This window comes from Nannospalax galili, unplaced genomic scaffold (genome assembly GCF_000622305.1).
Source record: "Nannospalax galili isolate Female #2095 unplaced genomic scaffold, S.galili_v1.0 scaffold529, whole genome shotgun sequence".
NCBI classification, from domain to species: Eukaryota; Metazoa; Chordata; class Mammalia; order Rodentia; family Spalacidae; genus Nannospalax; species Nannospalax galili.
The window spans coordinates 1,770,982-1,784,623 of NW_008360309.1; the positions used below are offsets into that span (position 1 = coordinate 1,770,982).

General features: G+C 54.9%; 1 protein-coding gene across 3 annotated transcripts; it reads right to left on the minus strand.

The window, feature by feature from the left end:
* Positions 1-2,193: 2,193 nt before the first annotated feature.
* Positions 2,194-12,132, minus strand: Niban3 (niban apoptosis regulator 3). Of its 3 annotated transcripts, XM_029559332.1 has the most exons (15): positions 11,073-12,130; positions 9,469-9,594; positions 9,087-9,201; positions 8,295-8,462; positions 7,961-8,070; positions 7,775-7,879; positions 7,483-7,645; positions 6,352-6,542; positions 6,116-6,274; positions 5,496-5,612; positions 5,309-5,416; positions 4,865-4,993; positions 4,194-4,305; positions 3,201-3,282; positions 2,194-2,613 (listed from the first exon to the last, which is right to left on the minus strand). In XM_029559332.1, coding segments are annotated over exons 1-15 (1,797 nt in total). In that variant the 5' UTR covers positions 11,184-12,130; the 3' UTR covers positions 2,194-2,612. The 3 variants fall into 3 exon arrangements, with proteins under 3 accessions (XP_029415192.1, XP_017651428.2, XP_029415191.1); XM_017795939.2 differs by lacking the exon at positions 4,865-4,993 and having other exon boundaries at positions 11,073-11,406; XM_029559331.1 differs by having other exon boundaries at positions 7,483-8,070; positions 11,073-12,132.
* Between the last annotated feature and the right edge of the window lie 1,510 nt (positions 12,133-13,642).

Consider the following 13,642-nt stretch of genomic DNA (forward strand, 5'->3'; position numbering starts at 1 on the left):
ACACGAGATAAATAAACAAATGTAATTTTTAAAACATTTAAAGAAAAATATTACATTTTAAAATTTGTTTTTGTGTGTGGAGCTCTGGAGGTCAAAGTACAACTTGGAGTAGTCTGGTCCCTGACCACCATGGGGACGTCCGACTTGGGGAAAGCACCTTTACTCACTGAGTAGTCAAACCAGCCCCGTTTTTACTGGGTGGTTTGTAGTTGTTGTTACTAGGCAGGCCGAGGCTGGTCTCAAACCTACTATGTAGCCCACACTATCTGTGAACTCGCAGAATCCTCCTGCCTCACACTCCGAGGGCTGGCACCACCAGGCCGGGGTTCAGCACGTCCTTAAGAGGATGTCCTCAAACTTGCCTTCAGACTAGACCCCTGTAAAATAACATCATAGAGTTGGTGGGAAGTTGAAGCCAGACATAATTTGTCCAGCAGATTCTCTAGAGGCAGGGCCAACGTCTCCCACACCCTAGTGTTGAATAGTCTAATATATTAAATTTAGGGGGGATTTTTGTTGTGTTTTGTTTTGAGATAGGGTCTCCCCACAGCCCCAAGCAGGCCTGGAACTTGTTATGTAGACCAGGCTGGACTGGATCTCACCTGCATCTGCCTCCTAAGTGCTGGGATTAAAGCCACCACCCCTGGCCTCTAAATATTAACTTTTTACCAGAATGATGGCCACTCAGGCAGTGGAGGATGGAGGCAGAAGGGCCACAAGTTCAAGGCCATCCTCAGCTATATGTCCAGTTTCAGGACAGCCTGGGCTACATGAGTCTCTGTCTAAAAATACATACATACATACATACATACATACATACATACATACAAACTTTCAGCCTGGTATGGAAGGAAGTATACACCTAAAATCCCAATATTTGGGAGCTGAGGCAGGAGGATCCCTTGGAGTTGGAGGCCAGCCTTTGATACACATCCAGACCCCTTATCAAATAAACAAGCATAGTATTCCTCTAAGACATGTTTGGATAGTTCTGGGAAAATCTATACTAGCTCTGAATGTCTGCCTGAGGAGGAAGGAGGCTCCCTTGGTGAATGTTGGGGCATATGGGTGTCAGTTGGGGGGCACGTTTGAAATTTTTGCATAATAAAAAGATGAAGTTTACACTCTGATTTCATGAGCTTCCACATTAAGGAATTAAAACAAGATGGGGCATCCCACCCCATCTGGCTGAATTAACTTGGTTCTCAGAGTAGGGAATGGGGCAGGGGGACAGCTGCTTGTTTCCAGAATTAGCCTGGGAAAATGGCCCTAGCAGGCTGACAAGTGCACAAAAAAGGTTTTAACTTAATCTCCTGATGCTGATCCCTGCCAGAGCCTGAGGAACGCAGAAGAAATCCCCGTGATCAGCCCAGAAGCAGCTGTGGAGGCAAAAGCCCAGGAGAAGCTGCCTCAGCACTGGCTGGGAGCCCTGGACAGGAAGCCTGGGGTGGGAGTGGGGGTGGGGTGGGGGTCTCAGCTGAGGGTCTACACTGTATGTGCAGGGTCTTAGCATTTTAAATCTCAATTAGGTGATAAAATCGGTTAGAAATTAAAACAATAATAAAAATAAAAATGAGAGCCAGTGAGATGGCTCAGTGGGTAAAGGCGCTTACTGGCATGCCTGACAGCCTTAGTTTGATTCCTGGGACCAACAAGATGGAAGGTGAGAACTGACTCCCAAAAGTTGTCCTCTGGTCCTTCACATACACTGTGACACTGCACACGTAGGCAGTAAAATGAATGTAATAAAAGTTTTAAATGTGTGCACATTTTTAAAAGTAAAAATGATAAATAATTATGTGTATGAGTGTACTGCCTGCATGTGTACAAGTGCACCCCTGTTGTGCAGTGGTTGGGGTCAGAAGAGGGTGTTGGGTTCCCTGGACCTGGAGTTATGGACAGCTGTAAGCCACCGTGTGGGTGCTGGAATCAAACCCAGTTCCTCTGCAAGAGCTAACAGCTGAGTCATCTCTCTAGTCCGGTTTTTTGAAGCAGTCTTACTATGGTAGCCCAGGCTGGCTCAGAACTAGAGACCGTCCTGCCTCAGCCTCCCAAGAAATGGAGTTTTTCTTTACTTTTATTTATTATTTTTATTTTTTTAATGTGTATGTGTGTATTGCCTGCATGTAGGTAAGTGCATCCATGTCATGCAATGCCCGCGGAGGTCAGAAGAGGCTGTCGGATTCCCTGGAACTGGAGTTACGGACAGTTGTTAGCTGCCATGTGGGTGTTGGGATTCGAACCTGGGTCTTCTGCAAGAACAACTGGTGTTCTTAACCGCTGAGCCATCTCTCCAGCCCGTTTTCTTTTTGGACGCAAAGCTTACTGTCTGTTAAGGTTTGTAGGAAATGCACAAATTCAGGTAAGAATATTAAATTGATACACTTTCTTAATCATACAGCCTTACAAAAACAGAAACACTTCACTCTGGAAGGGCACCCTCTAGATCTTTATCCGGTGCCCAGGAGAACGGGTGTGGTTGAAGACTTCTGAAATGTTCTTGGAAGTGCTGTGGTTGAAGGGCTGCCTTGGCTGGCTGGAGTGTCTCTCTCAGATCTGAGCTTCAGTTTTCCAGTCTGTGAAGTGGGGATTGGGAGCATGTCACCCAGGTATCTAGGAATAGAGTGGGGCACAGAATACGAGCTGAAGTGTGGACACAGGGAGGTGGACAGGCTCTCTAAGGCACTGAGAGAACTCAGGAAGCTGCGCCAGGGCCTGTCACTTGCACTCCCTTAAGGATGTGCAAGATCTCTAGAGAGTCTCCACGCCCTGAGATTTTCATGGAGGTTCACCTTGGACTTGCACATACGTGAAAGTGATGGACCATGGGGGATGAAGGGACAGATGTTCAAGTTCCTTCTACATAAATATGGGTCTGTGTGGGGGTCTCCCTAATACTTTTTTGCTATTTATGTGACTTCATATGAATACATAGCTATGTATGGAAATTGATTTAGTTTTGCTGGTACTCACCAGTGTGGACGTGTCCAGGTCAGCTCTGGCTGTGTAACAAGTGAGCCCAATGCATGCATGTCAGAGCCCATGGCTCAGATGCACTCTCTGGCTTCTTTTCCACTTGCTTACCATAACCTTAACTAGCCTGGCCAGTTGGGAAAAATTCCACCCTGTTCTGTCCACAGCACCACCCTCAACACACTCCTTTACACCCTATAGGGCCCCGAAACCTGTGGGGTTTTTACCAGCTCCTTCCTGGTCCCACAGAGCCCAAGAAGTCAGCCATAGTGCAGGCTCTGTCACTGGCACCAAGGGCCTCTTTCAGTTCTGGAACAAGAAATAAATGCCCAGACTCATCAGGGAAAGCCAGGTGTCAGCCCCCAAGGAGACTCTTTCCATGCTGTACGCATGCAGACACTGCTAGTCAATCTCTGCACTCCACAGGGCCAGGAGACTGCCAGTCTGGGCTCCTGGCCCTGCTGCTCTGTGCAGGCATAACAAATCAATCACAGGCAGACTCCCTTAAGGATGTGCAAGATCTCTAGAGCCAGAAGCTCATCAAGGTGACCTGTTTCTGAATTTAGTTTGCAGCCATTTAAACTCCTTTTCTTCTGGGTGTAGTGGCTCAGATCTGTGATTGGGAGGCTGAGGCAGGAGGACTGCCTGGATGGCAGGCCTGTGTAAGCACCTCAGCTCCATTTTTCTTGTTTGGCCCCCACACCAAGGAAACAGGTCCACCCCTACTCCCTGGCTGCGACAGCCCACGTCTAAACTGCCTGCATTGACCTCTGTGCCTCTTCCCTTTGTCCTTTTCAATGTGCTCTGAGAGCCCAGGGGCTCCTGAGGGACCTAGCTCAACTCTACGGAGCTCCTGAGGGACCTAGCTCAACTCTGAGGGGCTCCTGAGGACCTAGCTCAACTCTAAGAGGCTCCTGAGGGACCTAGCTCAACTCTAAGGGGCTCCTGAGGGACCTAGCTCAACTCTAAGGAGTTTCAGTCAGGGAGTAATTGCTGAATGAATACATATTTGTTGGTATCTGCCTCCCTCACCTTGCTGAAAACTGCTACACAACCCACAGAACTTTGTTTCAAAAGCACTTCAGGGGACTCCACCACCGACCACCCAGGACCCATCCATCTCAGTTCTGGTCTTAAGTCAAGGGGCTAGTGTCCACAGGAAGTGAGAGGGACTGAACCAGGGGAGAGCACACCCCTCTGAGCCACAGCAGGTGGCTTACCTCTGTCAATCTTCTGCAGCAGGAAGTCCTTGATGACATCCCCATAGATGCCCTCACTGGTCAGGACAGGGCAGCCCAGGGCCAGGAGGTCCCCATCCATTTCAGGTTGTTCCTGGAACACATGGTTAGGGAAGGGCTTCCTTCAGCCCCAGCCCTGGCCTGACCTGCTAGAGGGCTTTGGCCTCAGTTTCCCACTATGTAAAGAGGACTGGTTATCCACAGTCCCCATCATCATGTAAACCATGGCATCTTATTTTATGTGCCTGCATGTATGTAAGGGTGCCACATACATGCAATGCCAGCAGAGACCAGAAGGGGGCATCAGATCCCCTGGAACTGGAGTTACTGATGGTTGTTAGCCACCATGTGGGTGCTGGGAACCAAACCTGGGTCCTCTGCAATAGCAGCCAGTTCTCTTAACCTAATGCCACGGTACCCTGCTAATCTTCCCAAGGTTAATCCCCAGGCAGGAATTGAAAGGTGGGCCTTTAAGGGGACTCTGTCATGAGGGCCCTTTTGCATGAATGGAGTCAGGCCACATATTCAGGGGTAGGCTTGTCTCTTACACCAAGGGATGAGGTGGGAGGCAGCCCTGACCCAAGGAGGTCCTTGTTCTTGAACGTCTAAGCCCCTCAAATCAATTAACCTTCATTCTTTCTAAAGTAACCAACCTTACGAATTCTGTTACTGCACTGGAAATGGACTAAGACCCACACACAGCCATTCAGCCTCCCAAGTGTCTCAGCCAGGATCCACCCACAGCTGCTCTGACACATCAGGCCCAGTCTTGTCCTGCAGACCTTTGCACAGGACAGAAACTTTGTGTAGGACTGTAGGGGAGAATACAGTCCTACACACAGAGACCTTGGCCTGAGCATGCTCAGCTAGGCTGGGATGAAACCCAGGAGGCTGCTTGGCTGGTCTGTCTTGGAGACAGAACCAAGAATCCCTAGGAACAGAGAAGACATTAGAGGGGCCCAGAAGAGCCACCCCACCCAGCTCTGGGGTGCAGGGGCAGTGACTCCAGGAAGGAGGGAGCACCCTGTCCCTTCTAGAATTCCATGGCCTCTTAGGGGAGTCCCTCTAGGCCTAGGTGTACCCTCATGGTCACTCACAGATTTCTCACTCAGCCCAAGCTGGTTCCACACAAAGGGGGACAGGATACGCAGCAGCCAGTCCTGGATAAACCTCCGCTGCGAGGCCTGGCTGTCTGAGGTGAGTTTCTGTGGGAGACACAGCCAGCTCCTGAACAGTGACCCACTGACACCTAACCTCAGCTCTCACCCCTCCCACCGGCCTCACCTTCAGCACCCGGCCCCTGACTTTCTCCAACTGCTGGGCTGCCTGGTCACGGTCTAGAGATGCCGTCAGACACTGATCAGCCAGCTGCAGGAAGGTGGCCACCACATCTGCCATGAGCTGTGAGAGAGATCCTCTGCTGACCCCCAGAACCCATGCTCCAGCCTGGGGGCCTGTTCCTCCCTGTTCTGGTCCCAGTTTCTTACCTCTGGGAAATAGCCCCAAGAGGGAGGGGAGAGGGAGAGAGAAGGAGGAGGAGTTGGGAAGTGGGTTCCCAGTAGAGGCCATAACATGTGTAAAAGCCTTGTGGCTGGCAAAGGATGAGCAGATCTGAGTCCAGTATGGGGGCCCCAGGGCCATGCTAGGGCCCCCAAGTTCAGAATGCAAGGCATGCACAAGTACGTGCCCGCCCCTAGTTCTGCCTTCCCCAGCTTCCACTCCTCTCCCTGCCAGGCTCCCAGCAGCAGACAGGTGTTCCTCCCCCCGACCCCTCCCACAGCTGCCCTGGCTCCTCATTGCAGTGGGAACAGATCCCCTCACTCTGGGCTCTACCTGACCACCAGCCTGTGCCCGCCAGCTGATTTTCCATCACAGACGTCCTGTCTCAGAGCCGGTGCCCTCACCTGCTGTGCAAGATCTTGCACCCCGAATACCAGGCTTCTGGTTCCACGGAAGCCCAGGGATTCGGCCAGCTGCCGGAGGCAGTCCTGGCTGCGCTCCGCGTCCAGGTAGCAGGCCTGCATCAGCTCCGGGTTCCACGGCATCTCCCCAAACCCGTACACCTGCGTGCGGGATGACACGACAGCATTGCGGACCCGCACCCGCCAGGCCCACGTGCCACTTATGCCCGGGCACTCACCTCCCTGCGCAGCCGCGGACTGGAGGGGTTCGCGAGGAGCTGGCGGGACAGCCGGTCCACGCCGCGGACGAATAGAGTGCGCACGGCCTGCAGCGCAGCTCCCACGGGGCTCAGCAGCGTGTGCGTGAGCTGTGGTAGCTGCGCGTCCACCGTCCCGCGCAGACACTTCTCCAGGGGTCCCCGGAGCTCCTCTGCAGAGAGACAAAGCCTAGGATCCCCTCCACCCGCCGCCCCTCACGTAGGGTGCGCGAAGACCCCGAGCTCAGCACAGCCGGCTGGGCGCCCACTTTACAGATGTGGAAACTAAGGCTCGAGGCGGAGGGGACAGGCCCAAAGTGCAGGCGGAGGACGTGACCGACCAGGATATCGCTGTGCGCACCAAGCTGCCCAACTCTCACAGCCTCGCTCCTTGACCGGTCGCCTGGCCTGGCACCTTAAGCCTGAGGCTGCAGACCACGACCACTGGCCTGGACGCGCCTTCTCTGTCAGCCTCTAGCCCCACTTCTTCACGCAGAGGCCAGTCACCAGCCCCGCCCGCTGACCACCACCTGCTCCGCTCTAAGGGCCGCCGCAGTCACCGCCCAACCCCGTAAGGCCCCGCCCGCTCTCCCGTTCCCCAACCCTGCTCTAAGACCTCTCCTTAGCGCTCAGTCACGGCCTATCCCTCCAAGCTCCGCCCCTCATCCTCAGGCCCCACCCTTGCCCCCAAGCCAAGCCCCTGCTCTCAGGGCCGGCCATCAGCTTGGGCCCCGCCTCTACTCCTAGTCACTGTCCGTCCCTACGAGGCTCAGCCATCTGCCCGACTCCCCGCCCCCGTCCCCCAAGCCCCGCCTCCGTCCCCAGGCCGCACCAGCCCTCAGGCCCCGCCTCCGTCCCCAGGCCGCACCAGCCCTCAGGCCCCGCCTCCGTCCCCAGGCCGCACCAGCCCTCAGGCCCCGCCTCCGTCCCCAGGCCGCACCAGCCCTCAGGCCCCGCCTCCGTCCCCAGGCCGCACCAGCCCTCAGGCCCCGCCTCCGTCCCCAGGCCGCACCCGCCCTCAGGCCCCGCCTCCGTCCCCAGGCCGCACCAGCCCTCAGGCCCCGCCTCCGTCCCCAGGCCGCACCCCGCCCTCAGGCCCGACCCCGGCCTCACCTCCCAACCTTCCTGCCAGCCTGGCGCGCTGCTGCAGTATCTGTTCCAGATCCGCGCGGATCGTCCTCTCTAGCGCCGCCAGCAGCTCGTCCTTCTCCGGCTGGAAGGCGCGCAGCCCTGCGGAGGCCCGGGCCAGCACGGCGGCGTGCACTGCATCCCAGAGCTGCGGGGCGGCGGGAAGGCTACGGCGGCTGCGTGAGAAGGGCAAAGGAAGGCCTCCCTCCCGCAGCTCCCCACAACCCGCACCTCGGCGTCGCAACCCGCAAGCCCCGCTGCACCCCGCACCCCGCACCTCGGTGCACGCCCAGGCCCGGGCTCCGCCGGCACCATTCAGGTCCCGCAGGGTCTCGGCTCGCAGCGCGGGCAGCAGCTCCCGTAGCAGCACCGCACTCAGCACCTGCAGCATAGGGCGGTGGGCGCCGGGCGGTGGGCGCCGGGCAGGGGGTTGGAGAGCCTTGGGCCCCCTCAAGCCACTGACCTCCGCGTCCGAGCCCAGCGTCAAGTCCTCGTCACAGCCCCGGCGCCGCTGGTAGACACGCACGGCGTCCAGGAAGGCGCGGGCAGCCGGGGCCTGGCTGCGCTGTAGGACTGAAGGACTCCATCACCTCCCTGCCCCTCCCCAGCCCAGTCTTCCTCCCGCCTTGCATGGGGGCCCCCTGCGGGCAGTGGGCTTCCCAGCCCCACAAATCCCCAGCCTCTCGCTGCACCAGGCCGCCTTCCGACTGGGTGCAATCAACCACCCGCCCACTCGCACTGCCCCCTTACCTGGCTGGCCCCTGAACCCTTTCAGACCGCCGCTTCCCCGGACCCACCTGTGTCCCGAAGCCGGATACCTCCCTGCAGAGCGAGCCTCCAGGCGCGCTGCGCCTCCCTGGTGTCCACGGAGAAGCAGAGGTGAGCGCGGAAGGGGTGAAGGAGGAGCAGGGGAAAGCTGACCGATTCCTCTAACAGGCGTGCAGACACTTCCTCTACACAGTCTCCTGAAAACAAGAAGTCGAGCCTTCGTTCATTCATTCGAGGAAAACCGTGAAGGAGTCAGGTGTTCCTGCCATCCTAGCGCTCATGAAACAGGGCTGTGAGTTCTGGGCCAGCCTGGGCAACAGAGTAAGAAAGACCCTGTCTCAGAAACAAAACAGAACCTTAATACCACATGGACCCAGCAAACTGAACCCTTTTCTGCATCTTACCAGTCAAGATGAACAGGGACTGGGTGGGTGGGACAGGCTCGCAGAACCCTCAGATGACCTGTGCACCCTGCTCCAGCCCACACAACTTTCTACCACCCCATCTGTCTTCTTGGGGAGTTTAAAACTCTTTGCTATTTTGTTTTTGTTCCAGTGACTTTACTGTCCCCTCACCCTTGAGGACTTTGGGTATATTTTTCCTTTCCAGAGCAAGAGTTCTCACCCAGAATTGGTGCCACCCACCATAGAGCAGGCAGCAACATTTACAGACATTTTAAGGGTCACACCCAGGTGCAAGTTGCTACTGCTAATAGATGGGAAGGGGAGGCTCCTGCTCAATTCCCAGAAGTGTACAGGGTGGTGGGATGGCTGAGGTGCTGGGGAGAGGAGGACCCAAGGATGGGGACCCCAGAGGCTTACCCAAGGAGTGTGGCCACAAATCGTCCAAAAGGCGGAGGTATTCATGCTGGGAAGTGAACAGTGTGTACCCCGTCAGCGCTGAGGAGCCCAGGGGACGGCCCCCAGACTCACACTCCTGTGACAAGGACCACATGAGACCAAATAGAGGTTCACTCAACCCAGTATAGAGACACACCCAGCTTCCAACCTGCCCTCTCCTGGTCCTTGGGTGGCCACAAGTGGAACCCAGGACCTAGCCCACTGTATGCCAGGACTCAACCTCTGAGGGAATTCTAGACTGGGACTACTTTACCTCTGAGCAAACCCCCAGCCCCTCACTGGGGGATTCTAGGCAGGAGCTCCATCCCTTAATGTAGCTGAGAGGCCTGTGCCTTCTGCTCACCTCCTTGTGGCTGAACCATTCCAGGCAGCCATCTCCACGCAGGACACAAAATATGGGGTGCCACTGTGGTGGGTTACCCCGAAGCTGGATCAAGGGTCCTTGGTGCTCCCGAACCCGGGGCAGCTTCTGCAGGGAAAGGGGGAGGAAGAGGTTACTAGGGACCAGGGCAGAGCTTGTGGTTACTGTGGACAGTTTTCAAATCTCAGGTTCCCCCAAATGCAGGATGTCAGGTCTTTTTTTTTCTCTTTTTTAAAAAAGATTATTTTATATGTATGAGTGTTTGCATTTATGTAAGTGCACCCATGTGTGCACTGCCCACAGAAGCCAGAAGAGGGCATCAGTTTTCCTGGAACTGGAGAGGGTTGTTAGCCACCATGTGGATGCTGGGAGCTGAACCCAGGTCCTCTGTAAGAACAGCCAGTGCTCTTAACCACTGAGCCATCTCTCCAGCTCTTCAACTTTTCTTTCTTATTTTAAACATTTGATTGATTGATTGATTGATTAACTGATTGATTGAGACAGGATCTGACTGTGATCCCCAAGTGCTGGGCTCAAGTAATCCTTATTTCTCAGCTCCCCAAATAGCTGGTAACCCCATCTCAAAAAGCAAAATATGTGAGGTGTGGGGTGCACAACCTTTAATTCCAGCACTCAGGAGGCAGAGGCAGGCAGATCTCCATGAGTTCAAGGCCAGCTTGGGCTACATAGTGAGACCCTGTCTCAAAAAATAAAACAAAGCTTTATATAGATTTGATCATACATAAGGCCCCATCCACACTCCTGAACCTCAAAAGCAGCCAGAGCTGGTCTCTGGAGGTAGGACAGGAGGTGCCCTCGCCTTTCACTCCAGTCCTGGAGAGGTGGAGGCTGGAGGGTCATCTCAAGACCAGCTGTACTACAAGAGCCCCATAGTATCCTGCATGCAACAGAGTTCCCAGTGGCAGGGGCTTTGCATTCATTGAGCTTTCTTCTCAAGGTGGGGTGGAGGGGGAACCACAAAGCCAAGATGGGGATGAGATCCACCGTTAGGAACCTTCAGGAATCCCTGGTTCCCATCCTATCTATGCTGTGTGCCCTCAGGCAGCTCACTCTGCCTCTCTGGACTTCTGAGTTTTTTACCAGTCAAGGCCCCTTTGGGCATCACGGAGGACACAGGGGACATTTGGTGGCTACAGCAATGTGAACATGCAATCCCCCATTCCAGAGCACTGCCTGGTGCAGAGGTTTCAATAGGCAGGGTATCATGCCTACAAAACTTGGGAGTCCCAGGGTCATGCTGGGCCCCCATACTACACTCAGGTCTGCCAAGCCTTTGCCAACCTCAGACCTCAGGGCTTTTGTACATGCTGTGCCAGCTTCAGGGAACAAGCTGCTTCTAAAGTCCTTCTCTTCCTCTGCTGCACCCCCGCCCTCCTCTGCATGCTGCAGTGTGTACAAAGGCCCCTCGGTCTGTCTGCCCAACACTACTGAGCCCACAGCCGAGGAGACAGCACAGCCAGGTCCCCATTCACCCCACCAGGGATGCTGCAAGACACTGGGGAGGGGCGGACTGGGGAGGGTGGCCTGCAAATTCCTGGGCAGAGGTTCCATCCTCAGGCACACACTTTGCTCCGGGACAGTTGGCATCTGGCAGGCTCTTGGGAACCCAGCTCTTGGGAGATATGTGTCAGCAGGGCAGTGGCCAGCTGCCTGCGGTAAATGGGCAGGAAGGTCATCAACAATGTATCCACCTGACCTGCATGGGCAGAAAGGACAGAGAGGCAAACGCTGCAGCTGGGACACCCCAGCAATTTGGGGTTCCCACAGCAAGCTGGCTGGTCAAGCTAGCCAGAATTTATGCACCCAGGTTAAGCAAGAAACCCTGCCTCAATAAGGTGGAGAGGGACTGAAGGTGACACTCCATGTCAGTCTCTAGCCTACGCGCACACACGAGAAAAAAAACATTTTCATTCACGTTTAACATGTATTGTTGCTGTACAGATCTGAGAATGAGGCCCATAGGCGAGTCCACTCACCCAAGGGCACACAGCAAGCTCAGGCAGTACTCAAGTCTAGGACTTGTAGAGTCAGTTTACAGAATAGGCCTTTGCATTGGCTGTTCCCACAGCTACCTGCCAGGGTGGCCTTGACCTCCTGACCCTCCTCCCTCAGCCCCCTGAGTGCAGCATGACAGGCTGTGCCCACCACACTTGGCTACTTGAATTTCATTTCAATCTGGATTCAACAAAAGCTCACACCTTGCAGACATGGAACAGTCACACTGAAGTCCAAATGCATGTGGCCTTCTGCACACTGGGCATCATGACCTGACCCCCAGGTCCCCTCTGCTCACCCCTCAGCTGCTGCTGCCGCTGTTTATTCAGGGGGCTTGACGACCGTGCTCCCATCTTGCAGCCGTCCGGTCCCCTCCCTACAGCTACCCAGCTTGTTGCCAGGCCTGGGTACAGTGTGTTCAGAAGCCAGAGGGGTACCCACCCGGTCTCACCCTGTCTGCACCTGCCTCCTTTTGTCCTCTAGGGACAAGCCAAGACTGTGACCATCTGTGGGGGACTGTAGGGGAAGCCCCAAGGGAGATTGCGGGGGTGTGGGGAAAGAACCTTCTGGCACAGCTGGGCAGGTGGCTCATCTCTGACACCCCAACACTTGAGGCTGAGGCAGGAGTGCAGGGTCATCTTCAACTACATAACAAAGGCTCATGAGACCGTCTTAAAAAAAACAATAAAAAAAGCCAGCATGATGGTGCACACCTTTAATCCCAGCATTCAGGAGGTAGAGACAGGCAGATCTCTGTGACAAAGGCCATACATAACAGTTCCAAGCCAGCCAGGGCTAGATGGAGACCTTGCCTCATAAAAAAAAAAAAGAAAGAAAAAAAGAAAAACCAATTACCTGGGAGCTGGTTACCAGTGCCCAGGGAACAACCCCCCTCCCCCCATTGCTGCTGGGTGCTATGGTATATAATTGAATCCCATATTGTAGGGCCAGTGGCTAGTCAATTGAGACTACATTTCCCAGCAACCTGTGCTTCTCCCACCTGGGTTGTGTAGTCTGTCCATGGGGTATTCCCTTGGTCAATTTTCTTTTCCTCTTCCAGAGACTGGAATGTAGGCATGATGGCTACAAGTAGCCCCCTGAACCTTGAGGCCGACCCACCAGTGGTACAGTAATCATGCCCCTTGTGAGACAGGACATGTCCCAGGCAGGGCTGCCCACCTGAGGTCCCCACACCCATCTCACCTTCCCTAGCTTCCTTGAGCCCTGCCTCAGCCTCTGCCCTCGGCTCTGGGGTATCCCAGCTAGGCGGCTCCCTTTGCTGGGCTTCTGTTCAGGCCTGTCCCACTTCCTCACTGGCACAGCTGAGGGGCCCTCAGGGACCAGGCACTGAAAGAACGTCACTTTCTGTGGTTCCAGCCTTCCTCCCTCCTGTGCAGCCACTGCTACCAGGAAGTTTCAATTCCCACCTCGTGTCTGACCTGTGTGAGCTTTCTGGGGGTGCCCCCTAGTCCCCCAAACTCAGCCAAGCCCACCAGCTTCCCTCACTGGGTCCCTGGGACTAGAAGAAACTGACAAATGGGTCAGCTGATCCTCCATGGCTACCTATGCTCCAACCACCCACCGAGCACACATTATAGTCTGGAAGATGAGGGGGAAAAGGAAACTAAGAACACTCCAAGACGCACCTCGACATTTCTTCCAGCTTCACAGACCCCATGCAGACTACAGACCCCATGTGACCTTTGGGTGGTCATACCAGGGCAGGCATCGAGCTAAGGACTGTGAGTAGGCCTGCAGGTGTTTTATGGCATCCACAGTTACTGGCTCTGAAGACACGGGCTGAGGTGTCTAGTGAGTTGTTCCTTAAGAGTGAAGCTCCTGGGGACTGGAGAGATGGCTCAGTGGTTAAGAGCACTGACTGCTCTTGCAGAGGACCTGGGTTTGATTCCCAGCACCCACATGGCAGCTACGAACTGTCCTTAACTCCAGTTCCCGGGGAATCCGAAGCCCTCTTCTGACCTCCGCGGCATTGCACGATATGGGTGCACTCACATACACGCAGGCAATATACTCACACACATAAAATAAATGTTAGAAAAAAATATTTTTTTTAAAAAAGAGTGACTCTCCTTTCCCTGCTAGTAGCTAGAATGTGGACACAATGGCTGGGTCACAGGCA